The sequence below is a fragment of the Electrophorus electricus genome, chromosome 1, assembly GCF_013358815.1.
Source record: "Electrophorus electricus isolate fEleEle1 chromosome 1, fEleEle1.pri, whole genome shotgun sequence".
NCBI lineage: Eukaryota > Metazoa > Chordata > Actinopteri > Gymnotiformes > Gymnotidae > Electrophorus > Electrophorus electricus.
In genome coordinates this window covers 33,872,537-33,884,290 of record NC_049535.1, presented here as the reverse complement: position 1 = coordinate 33,884,290, position 11,754 = coordinate 33,872,537, and the positions used below count along the sequence as shown (strand labels likewise).

The following is an 11,754-nucleotide window of genomic DNA, read 5'->3' as shown; positions in this document are numbered from 1 at the left end:
AAAAAAAATAAAAAAATCTGCAAGCACCGAAGGCGTGTAGTTATGAAAAAAAGCAGCAAAACAAACAACAAAGAGTGGCCTACGTATGCATCTCAAAGGAACAACATTTAAAATAAGCCACTGGATAGTCACCAAAGCCTTTATTTTAAAACAAAGCACAGGATCATATATCAAATGGTTTGAGAACAAGCACTTAATCGTGGTTTCCTACATGGGTGAATTTATGAGAAACATGCCAATTCAACAAATGCCAATTCGGTAAAACTCTCTTAGAGATAACAGGTGTGGAAAAAGAGTCTCAAAACATGATCACATCACGTATATAGTTCGAAGTCCAGTCTCTTGGAGTTGTAGAACTGTGCACCTTCCTGGTCAATCCTCCTGCAGTATACGCCATCCTTGAAGTAGCCCTGCTCAACCCACTCCTGGAGAAATGGAAGGAAGATTAAAGAAACTAACGGGAAATCAGCAAGGCTGTGCTGTATCTATTCATCATTCACATATTTATTAAAATGGACTTTGTATGGATGAACCTCCATATTTCTAGAAGATTCCCACCTGCATCTGCTGGCTACTGAAGGGTCCATAGAGCTCAGAGTTCTCCTTGTTCTCCCATTTATACTCCCACATGACCTCATCACTCACTGCAGAAAAAACAAACAAACTGCAACTGGTGAATGTTTTGAGACCTTCAGTCACCTGCTATCTTTCATGTGGGGAAGTTTTGATAAACAGTTTAAAAAACAGCAGAAGCAGAGACAGATGGGTTGTACACATTATCGTTAAAAACAGATCATCATAGTCTTAAATCTTCTGTGCTGCTTAAAGCCATGTCATGCGTCTTTAAAGTCTGCCTGGACCCCTTACGCTGTCTCCATCATACAGGAGTGTGGAGGATAAGCCTTGAGATAATATTACCCTGTAGTCTCTGCTGTAGCCTTGCTCTTGAAACATGACTAATGTGCAGGAGAGGGACCTTCAGGACCAAGACCAGGACTTGGGAACTGGTGTAAGCACATGCTTCCCACCAACATGCAACTGCACTGTGCTCTTCAGTAGGGTCAACGGAGTCAGTGAACAGCCAGTGAGCCCTGAGTCAAGCACTACCCCCACAGCCCTCAGTCAAGCTCCACTCCCTGCGGCTCCCCTTTACCTCTGCTCTCGTCCTCCTCCTCCTCCTCGTCTCCCTTCCCCCTGCCATGTTGCTCATCAAACTGGTCAGCAAACATATCCAGCTCATCCTCGTCTTCCTCCTTCTTGGCCCGAGGCTTCGCTACCTGTCTCTGCTGCATCCCCTTTAGTTTGTAGGCCAGTTTTTCGTAGGTCTGCTGGTAGATTTCGTACTCCCCGGCACCCACCAGTCTGTCTGCCAAGGCCGTCAGCCTCTCCAGCTTCTCAGTGTCTCTGTTTGGCTCCTCCCCTTTCTCCGCCTCTTGCCCCGCTTCCCCTTGCTCCCTCAGCCGTCCTTTTTTCTTCTGACCCCCGAGGCCCCCAAGCCTGCGGAGAGCCGTGGAGACGGTCTCTCCAGGCAACAGCAGGCCGACGACTGCTTCGATTAGTTGATGATGGTTGTACTTGGCCAGCGGGTCTTCCTGCGGCTCCTCTTCCTCCTCTTCATCATCGTCGTCGTCGTCGCCCTGCCTCTCCTCACGCTGCCTCTCTTCCTCAGCCTCGTCCTCGTCGCCAGGTCTGCGCCGCCTCTTGGCTCCAAGACCCTTTTTCTTCTTTTTCACTTGCTGCTCTTTTATCTTCACCTGCATAAACAAACAGACACTTTTTTCCCCCCTACACTGCCCATAATGGACATATGTGTAAACAAATTCCCAGGTTCTGAATCAATCTCTAGGAATAGAATTATTCTTGCTGTGGGTATTTATGTCTGACTGTGTCCAGGCATAAATTGTACCCAGTCAATATTATCTAGCCAGTTGTCCCTGATGTTTTCTTCCTTCTTGATGAAGTAGTTGCCCTCTGAGTCAAAATGGCCTTCTTGCATCTCTTCATGCAAATTGAAGGGTGTGATGGCCACGCCTTCATCATAATCAATGGTTGCCATTTCCTGACCTGCAATCACACAGGCAGGATCAGACAAACACACACACACACAGGCAGGATCAGACAAACACACACACACACAGGCAGGATCAGACAAACACACACACACACAGGCAGGATCAGACAAACACACACACACACACAGGCAGGATCAGACAAACACACACACACACACAGGCAGGATCAGACAAACACACACACACACACAGGCAGGATCAGACAAACACACACACAGGCAGGATCAGACAAACACACACACACACACAGGCAGGATCAGACAAACACACACACACACAGGCAGGATCAGACAAACACACACACACACAGGCAGGATCAGACAAACACACACACACACAGGCAGGATCAGACAAACACACACACACACAGGCAGGATCAGACAAACACACACACACACAGGCAGGATCAGACAAACACACACACACACAGGCAGGATCAGACAAACACACACACACACAGGCAGGATCAGACAAACACACACACACAGGCAGGATCAGACAAACACACACACACACACAAGCAGGATCAGACAAACACACACACACACAGGCAGGATCAGACAAACACACACACACACAGGCAGGATCAGACAAACACACACACACACAGGCAGGATCAGACAAACACACACACACACAGGCAGGATCAGACAAACACACACACACACAGGCAGGATCAGACAAACACACACACACACAGGCAGGATCAGACAAACACACACACACAGGCAGGATCAGACAAACACACACACACAGGCAGGATCAGACACACACACACAGGCAGGATCAGACACACACACACAGGCAGGATCAGACACACACACAGGCAGGATCAGACAAACACGCACACACACACATGCAGGATCAGACAAACACGCACACACACACAGGCAGGATCAGACAAACACGCACACAGGCAGGATCAGACAAACACGCACACAGGCAGGATCAGACAAACACGCACACAGGCAGGATCAGACATACACGCACACAGGCAGGATCAGACATACACGCACAATTAAGAATAGAACTATTCAAATGGCTTGTGACAATTTTATAGCTTTAAAACTACAAAGACTTGTGCTAAGGTACCTGAATATGTCATCATGAATGAAATGTTTTCCATCCTGGTTCTGATATGCTACACCACTAAATCAAATGCACAAACAAGGAGACACACCTTCTACGTCATCGCTGGCAAGTATGTTGTACTTGCTGTTCTTCTCTCCATCCTCTCCCTCATCTTCCTCATCACTATCTAGTGAGTGTTTCTCCTTAAACCTGGATCCTGGCCCACTCACCTCATCATACATCTGTAAGGGTACAGAGGACATTAGGATTTTAAATGCACCGCACTACCGCTGGAACATATTCTGATGTCTTAGCAGCAAACTATTGGCAAATAACAAAAATTAGCAGGTAGGTCTATACATACACTAATGCACTCTTTGGAAAATACCAAGATATCTATGCAGCACTTCTCGTTCTGTCTGATCAGCTTATAAAACTTGTTACAGCTCTGAAAGTGCTTGCTCTGCCAAAACACAGCAAATCCCAGTGCTTTTTATAAGGGTCCACCTTCTCAGTATCTTACAACTGCTTCTCATAGGATTCACTCATGGTGCTTTGCAGATCTCTAGTGTGAACATTGAAACATCACGCAGTAATTCAAAGGTAAGTTCAGCATGGATGACACGGCTGTTTACTGTTTGTACTGTACTAACACAAATGTCACCGAGCTCATTTACATGCATTTATTAATAATGTGGAAAACAAATCTTTGTAAGAGACCTTTGTAAACAAAACAGATCTTTGTAAAGATCAGTAAACAAAAACTGAACTCATGTAATATCAAAGTTTTATATTTGCAATTAAAACTTTGTCAAATGTTACTCAATCTAAATTTTGACCTTGAAAACTAGTCATTTACCAGAATTTACTATATACACACACACACACACACATAAGAATTCAACATACACCAATCCTACTTTATATTCATGCACACTGTAATGCTGTTGGTCCTGTGCTATATCAATAAATTCATAATTAAACGCTCACTAGAGCTTGCCAATCAATGGTATAAATCAACCAAACAGGCAACACCCTTAAATGGACAGTTCTTACAGAAAACCAAACTACATGACAAACATAAATGTTATAGTGGCAGGCATGTCTGAAAACTAAGTGGCTGCCTCATTTGGTTGTCTTCCATTTTTGGTTAAGATTAGCTGACATGCACAATGATTCTGGTTACTTCTGAGGACATCAGGTGATTTAAATGCATTGATACACACACAGAACGAGAGCACTAGAGCTGCACATGGCTTGCGTAAAGGAAGGTTAGCAGGTCTGCACTGGCTTACACCAGTTGAACTCTTTCCCAAGTACCTGTGAAGCAACTGTTTTTGCAAATGGGCACATAAAAACACAACATATTTCCAGTAATATCCAGACAGCAGTGTACTATTATTAGGGTGTCTTAATAGAAATCTCTTTCCAGCACAAGGCCTACACTGTGCTGTCTGTCACAAACAACTCACCTTCTTTTTCGGCACGTCGTCGTCCAAGCTAAGCTCCCCATCCCCGTCCTCAAATGTGACTTTCCGTTTTGACATTCTAAAAGACATTTGAAGAATCGTATGAGCATCAACACTCCAGGTGACCTTTCTGTTTGCTTGTTGATTAAAAGGTTGTTCAAGGGGGTGCAGGGAAGTCTGCAAGCAGTGAGAACTCTGCTGAAAAGCTTCCTAAAAGGTCTAACAAAATCAGCCTAATATTGGTTTTCATGAGACCAACTGAAACATTTATGCTTGTTTTTTGGGTTTTTTTTTTTTTTTAGTAATTGATAACTGCATGCACAGACGTGGAACAGAGTAGGTTGTGTTTATGCATTTGCAGTTGAATTGAAATACACAGCAGTTCGACAGTAACGCATTGAAGACCTAAGGAAAGGTATTATAACAGCTGTTCATGAAATCACACTGCACAAACGCATCTAAAATATGTGAAATATGCAGGCAAGCCTACGCAAAAATAGTTCATAATATATCACATCAATAATACTTAGCATAGTCTAATCAATGCCACCGTGAAGACTTGTAATGCATTTTACATTTACATCATCAACATTTGGTAGACGCTCGTATCTACAGGGACTAGACGTGCAGAAGCTACAAATGCTCAGTTCATAAAGTCCATAATCAGCACACACATCCATGCATTAACATACTGCGAGCGATCACCGACACATGCCAGTCAACACAACCTGTAACTCCGGACTAGATATTAGGGCTCGCGGCGTAGCTGGGCTGTCTGCGAGGCAGCTAGCTAAACTTGCCCTTTTTTGACTACCTTTGCCTTGTACTGGTTTGGATTCAGCTCACGTCAACACCGTTAGCCTCTGGTAACCGATAAGAGCTAGAGAAGATAAGATAAACAATAAATAACAACAAACGTTCAAAACGTTTAGCCATCCTGCTACCCAAATTTACGCATTAGCAAGCTAGCTGACATGATAGCTAGCACGGAGTGGTGGCCTAGTGGTGTAAAGTTAAAGTTGCTCTTCGGAAGCAAATGTTTAGCTGAGCCAGGTTTGATATTCCGAAACCCTGTGCAAATACACTTTTTAAAAAGTACTTCATTCGCACAGTACAGTAAAGTAGCTGCGCACCTGTGTGTGCTTGTTGCTATTCCCTCTGCGCCATTCAACTTTTCAGCGGAAGTAACGTCATACATGCGCCGCTTCGTTTTTGGTTTCCTGGTGGAGGTTTGTGGACATTACTGCCCCCTTTTCGCACGGCTCAGTATTAAAACACGAGTATTACACCAGTGTAATACCTGAATATATTCCAAACCCTGCATTATACTGCAGAATTACAAGCGCCCGTGTTTCTCAAAGTTATCCCGACGTAACCAGAAAATAGCACACTTATTTAAAATTAATTTTATGTAAATTCTCCCCTATTTGGCTTGACGTTGAAATGTTCAGTACTTTTCTTCTTGTTGAGGCCTGCTTAATGTTGGTGGGACACGTCACAACCATGTGACAGTGGGAACTAAAAATGAAATCACAGAGTAGTTAAACACAGAAGCACATGTCTAGTATGAGGTTACGATTCTTAATCCACATCTGGATGCCTTTTAACGATATTTAAGTATTTTCACTCTATAATATTGTATTATTATGTTATACATTATATATTAACGTCATATAATAGCAAAGTTTAAAGCTATCCTTACTTTAGAGCAGTACAACTGAGAGATGTCACATTTTTGGCCTCACATACACTGCATTCAGCAGGTACACTTACCTAATGGGTGGGTTTTAAATGGGGTGTTGCCCAATTGCTGGTTTGCAGACCAGCATTCCCAATGATATGCTAGCGGCATGGTGGTCATTGCTGAGCAACAAACAAACAAGCAAACAAACAACTGTAATAATAGCAATTCTGTGGTAAGCAATGGCTCGAGGACATTTACCACAACTTTTGCACAGAAACAGATCGGCTACAGATACTCCAGTATAACACGAACCCAAAACTCAAATCCAGACGGACTTTGTGGCCACTGTAATTACTAGAACGGAAAATCGGTGCTACCCGGACCTCAGGTATTATGGGCAGGTTAAAGCCTACGGGCTACAGCACTAAGAATAACGCTCACAACTTCACAATTATGTAAATTAGTGGATCGGATTGCTCAACACGGTCTTATTTAAACTGAAAATAATTACAAATACACTGTACATTGTTTTGCCTTAAAAAGGTCTTCGGAATGAAATAAATCTATCTTGGCTAAGTCTATGAATACCATAAAAACGAATTTTAAAACAATGGGGAAACACGGGATTCATTTTATCTTATTTAATGATGACGCTTCTTCTGGTGGACAGTGAGAGTCGCATCCGTTAAAATGAGGTGTGTTTGTGAAGAAGAAACTCAGAAAGTGATGTTCCGCTGTGCCCGGCTGCGCTCTGTGCAGCTCCGACCTCCTGGTCGGCAAGGTTAGACACTGTGTCGGCTTTAGTTACCAGGAAGTCGCTCGTGTTATTTATATTTCAACACAGGTTTTGCGAGAACGGAGTGAGGGCGGACGCCGGTAATACGAAACCCGAAAATATCATCTCATTCAGCAGCGCAGGAGGTTAGTGACCTCAGCGAGCCCTGTTTTACACGCCACTGATGACCGGAAACGTTTCATGCTTCCAATCATGGATTCTGATGGATTCTGATGGATTAAGAATGGATCACAGGACATAGGGCTTGGACACAAGTAAGTTTAACGGTCCGTTTATTTTATGTTGAAGGGGCCATCGGCCACCCACAGCCCCCCCCCCCCCCCTCTCTCTCTCTCTCTCTCATACACGCACGCAAACACTCACACACACACAAGGGGAGATCTGGCAGATCTTAAAAGTAGCCTAAAGGTATCCACATTTTGGAGGCTGTATAGCTTGTAACTGAATGTGCAGAAAATCTGCTCTGTAATTTTGTAGGGAGTATTTGTTTATAGTAAATTGAAAGGGAGATTGGTTAAGCAGTAAGCTATCTCTCTTTTTGTACAGTTCCAGAGGGCGTTGTTATGAAGATCCATGAGAAAATCTTAACCCACTACCTTTCTTGTACTTCACCTGTGGATAAAGAGGGATATCTTTATAAAAAGGTAGGCCGCCAGGGGAAGGCTAATAACACGTTGTGCACCGTGCTGTTTCTATATTTGATTTACATGCGATGCAGACTCACTGTTACGAGTTCAAGCGAATGTTGCTAATAAATAGAAAAACGATTAAATTAGCACAGCGTTAATTGAAGAATGGTGGAGACATCTAGCTGGGAAACGCGGAGCATCAGCACGTGCCTCCTGGCCTATTTCTTCACCAGCATCACGAATCTAAGTTTATAATTGAGGTCTTACTCGTCTTCATTAAAACAGCCAAATATTATTCTATAGAGGTCTGTTCCCCTCTCTGTATCTCCAGGGTGTCTCCGTATTTTAAATTCCTAAAATTCTGTTCTCTTTCTCGCGGAGTCAGTTCTTCTCGTTCTTGCACAGTCATTCTTTGTGTGCTTTCTGGTTTAACTGAGTGGATCCGCTCGACCGGATCTGCAGAGTATTGGATGAAGGAGAAAAACGCTGTTTGCCTGACGTTTAGCTGAGTTTTGGATGTTATCATATTGTTATGTTGTTATTGTCTGCTTTCCCTCTCACTCTTCAATCACATCTGACTGGTACTGACACAGATCGAATCGAATATTGCACTAACTAAAACCAGTGACGATAAAGCAACCTAAACAAAAATCATCTTTAAGTGGTTCAGAAAGTATTATACCGAACACGCTGGTGTTTAATACGACCTCAACACTACAATCATATTGGGAAAGGGGGCCCTGTTCTTTTTTGTCACATACTATTCCCACATCACGTTTTTTTGAATGGCTTCTCCTTTATATAACAATTCCCTTTGTACAAGCACTACAATATTAGGTTTGTTAAAAATGTAGGCAATAGAGAAGACCGCATCTCATTATTGGCCGTACAACGTGACCAACTAATTAACTACTTTTTTTTTTTTTTTTCAAAACGAAACTGGAAAAGATTATAACAGATTATAAGTGTGCCAATGGAGTCTGCGGTAAATGTAAATCCACTCCGGCCCATTTGACCTGTACTGTCCCATAGAGAGTGAAACCCGCATTTTAATTCTCTTCTGCTCAGTTGCAGCAGAAGAATGTCAGCTTGGCAATATAACCAAACGAACATGGAGATTTAGATATTAACAGTGTTACATAAAAATAAAAACTCAACACAAGTTTTCTATCCGATTTCCTCAGAATTTGAACTGCTGATGGATGGCATGAGCGCACGATAAGGTAAACGATAACGATAACGACAGCAGTACGTTCGTGTCCGAACCAGGCTATGTTGCTAAAAGAAATCATCAACAACTGGGTAACTATACACAAAATAAATCCAGTTTTTATTTCTTTAAATTATCTGTTACTCTCCCACCGAGATGCGTCGGTTCACCTCACGTGACTGAAATAATGAATGGCCATTTGACGCTCACGTGCTGTACTTAACAGAATTTGCATCACGATCATATCGCTTGTCGCTATAATTCTGGAGACGATAACCGTTCAGTCGTCCAAATTTTGATTATCGCCCCAACCCTAGTCACCACACATACAGGTATGCCTAATGCAGTGGCCAGTGTGCGCACGTACAAGGTTGGCGATTTCCCTGCGAGTGCCTAATGTAGCGCTGCGTCCCGCAGAGAGAGCGCAACACGTCCTACCTGCGCCGCTGGTTCGTGTTGAAGGGGAACCTACTGTTCTACCAGGAGCGACCCGCCGACCGCAGCCTGCTGGGTGTAATCGTCCTGGAGGGCTGTGATGTCCAGCCTGACGAAGCGGATGGCCAGCTCGCCTTCTCGCTAGTGTTCAAGGGACCAGGCCTGCGCAAGTACCACCTGGCGGCGGAGGACCACCTGAGTAAGGATAGCTGGGTCTGCACACTGCTGTCCGCAAGTCACAGACACCTGGCGCTGCTCGTCAAAGACCTGGCCAGACTTTACGAAGGTTAGTGATATGCTTTCATCATGCTTCGCTTGTCTTGACTCCAAATGACCACATTAAGTATTTTTCTTTGGTCTTGCTGTAAGTACTCATACTGCTGATTTTTGCTTGGTTTGTAAAAGATTCAAACTGCTAAAGGCTGTGAAATCACGTAGATTGTGCTATGTGTTAATCGGACTTCTTTCTGTGCACAGTGGAGTTTTTCTGAATTTAATTAACACAATATCACTCATCTTATCTTGGTAATCAATATTGAGTTTATTCATGTTTCTGTGAGAGACTGGGAATCTCAATGACATGTTTTTAATATGACATTAAAAGTGACACCAACAAGACGATGATCTGGACGGTATCCTCTCTCCCTATCCCTCACCCTCTTCTAACCCATATCAAACAGAAACTAAACAGGAGAAAACTAACAGTAAGCAGTCCAACATTGCGGGTGATTCACATGTGAAAGCCCCCACCATCGCCATGGCTTCCTTCAGTGCAGGACCCCCCTTCTTTATACAGAGACCCATCCCGTTACCCAGAGAAAAGAGGAGCTACAGCGCAAGCTCCGCCCTCCAAGCTCCGCCCATGCCAGCTAAAACCTCTAACAAGAGATCGCCCAAACTCTGGCCAAAGAGGAACGCCCATGTTACGCCTCTAAATGGCCCCGCCCGGCCTTGTGGGGAGTGGCCGTTAGTTAACTTCGATCCATTGGAGGAATTCAGCAAGTTGCATGAGTCTTATGGAAATGAGATTAAGCAACTGAGGGCTGATTGGCTGAGAAGAAAACTGAAGGAGGAGGTACATGTTGAAGAGGACCTTATTGATCTAGGTTAAAATATTAGCTCGAATGGCTTTTGGCCACTGACTTTTGTTACCTTCTTTTATTTTACTTTATTTGTATCATTTTTATAATTGACTGACTGGTACATGTTCCCTTTCTCTTGCACAAAACGTTGTGTGTGCGACGACAGGAACCCCAGACGTGTAGATGAAGGCCTCATGGGAATAGCAGAAGCAGTTGAGTTTCTGACACTGTTCTGCAACTGGTAGAGGACAGTCTCAGAGAGGTGGTTCACATGCAGCCTTTTCTGGTGTATTTTCTCTTCCTCTTCTGCAAGCCTCCAGACATTTCACTTCTTTATTTGTGTTATCAGAATCGCACGGCACTGATATTAGCAACGAAACTTTTCAACCTATAAGAAGTATCCTCCCATCCTCCCATCCCCCATCAACGCCTGAGTGAGGGTTTGTTGACTAGCAATCATGAATATGTAAACATATGAAACCTTCTGTTTGTATGATTCTTAATTGCTTTTGAAGTTTGTGTTGAACGTGAGAGGGTCAATAAACAGACATATAAAGAAAGTTTGTATACTAAGTGGCTAGACCCGGATTTGCTATTATTGCTTGGACAGAGGAACTATTTGTCTCTCTGGTAGGAAGTAATAAGAGTGGTCAGCTCACAATGTCTTATTAACAACACAGAAGAACAACAGAATTGCCTCTGTATGTGGGGTGTACTCCACCGTACTCCAGCGTACTCCAGCATACTCCGGTATACTTCAGTATACTCCAGCATACTGTGTAGTCCATTGGCAGCTAAAATACCTCACAGGAGTTCATGAACCGACCAGAAACTGTACTCCTACAACCTAATGGAAATCACCATTACTATGTAATTAGATTTCTCTTTTTTGTCAGACTATTGTGTATTGTAGAAAATGGATGTTTATTTTTATTTGAAAGGTGAAGTTTTAGAATTGTACAGGTTACTGTATCTTACTCATGTTTGTCTGCTATTGCAATGCTGTAAAATAATGTAATAATTATATGGAATAAAATATTTCATTATAAATGACTGTCAGCGTCAAAAGATTTTCAAGGCTCTGTGATTTAACGATCAGTTGACAGATCAAGGCCACTAGGGGGTGCTACAGTTATGCTGTGACAGAATCTTGATCGACATTTTTTGTGTAGGCGACCTTCTCAGAATCCGTGGTCTGAGCAGTTGTAGAATGAAAGGTAGTTTGAAAGTTTCGTGGTTAGATTACATATTATTTGGAATTCTTTATCAAAAATTATGTGAATAATGTAATAATTTAAAAAATGAT

General features: G+C 43.0%; 2 protein-coding genes across 6 annotated transcripts; one reads left to right on the top strand and one right to left on the bottom strand.

The window, feature by feature from the left end:
- Positions 1-123: 123 nt before the first annotated feature.
- Positions 124-5,844, bottom strand: cd2bp2 (CD2 (cytoplasmic tail) binding protein 2). 4 transcript variants are annotated; one of them, XM_027015651.2, is made up of 8 exons: positions 5,746-5,829; positions 5,413-5,492; positions 4,616-4,691; positions 3,253-3,385; positions 1,907-2,064; positions 1,154-1,754; positions 559-644; positions 124-425 (listed from the first exon to the last, which is right to left on the bottom strand). In XM_027015651.2, the coding sequence occupies exons 3-8, from the start codon at positions 4,688-4,690 to the stop codon at positions 315-317; spliced, it is 1,164 nt and encodes a 387-aa protein (XP_026871452.2). In that variant the 5' UTR covers position 4,691; positions 5,413-5,492; positions 5,746-5,829; the 3' UTR covers positions 124-314. The 4 variants fall into 4 exon arrangements, with proteins under 4 accessions (XP_026871452.2, XP_026871451.2, XP_026871450.2 ...); XM_027015650.2 differs by having other exon boundaries at positions 5,427-5,492; XM_027015649.2 differs by lacking the exon at positions 5,413-5,492 and having other exon boundaries at positions 5,746-5,844.
- A 1,221-nt stretch (positions 5,845-7,065) lies between these two features.
- On the top strand, positions 7,066-11,448 carry zgc:153733 (uncharacterized protein LOC556313 homolog). Of its 2 annotated transcripts, none has more exons than XM_027015708.2 (4): positions 7,066-7,346; positions 7,639-7,736; positions 9,349-9,652; positions 10,047-11,448. In XM_027015708.2, exons 2-4 carry the CDS (start codon positions 7,656-7,658, stop codon positions 10,475-10,477), a joined length of 816 nt encoding a protein of 271 aa, XP_026871509.2. In that variant the 5' UTR covers positions 7,066-7,346; positions 7,639-7,655; the 3' UTR covers positions 10,478-11,448. The 2 variants fall into 2 exon arrangements, with proteins under 2 accessions (XP_026871509.2, XP_026871510.2); XM_027015709.2 differs by lacking the exon at positions 7,066-7,346 and adding an exon at positions 7,444-7,500.
- Positions 11,449-11,754: the final 306 nt, after the last annotated feature.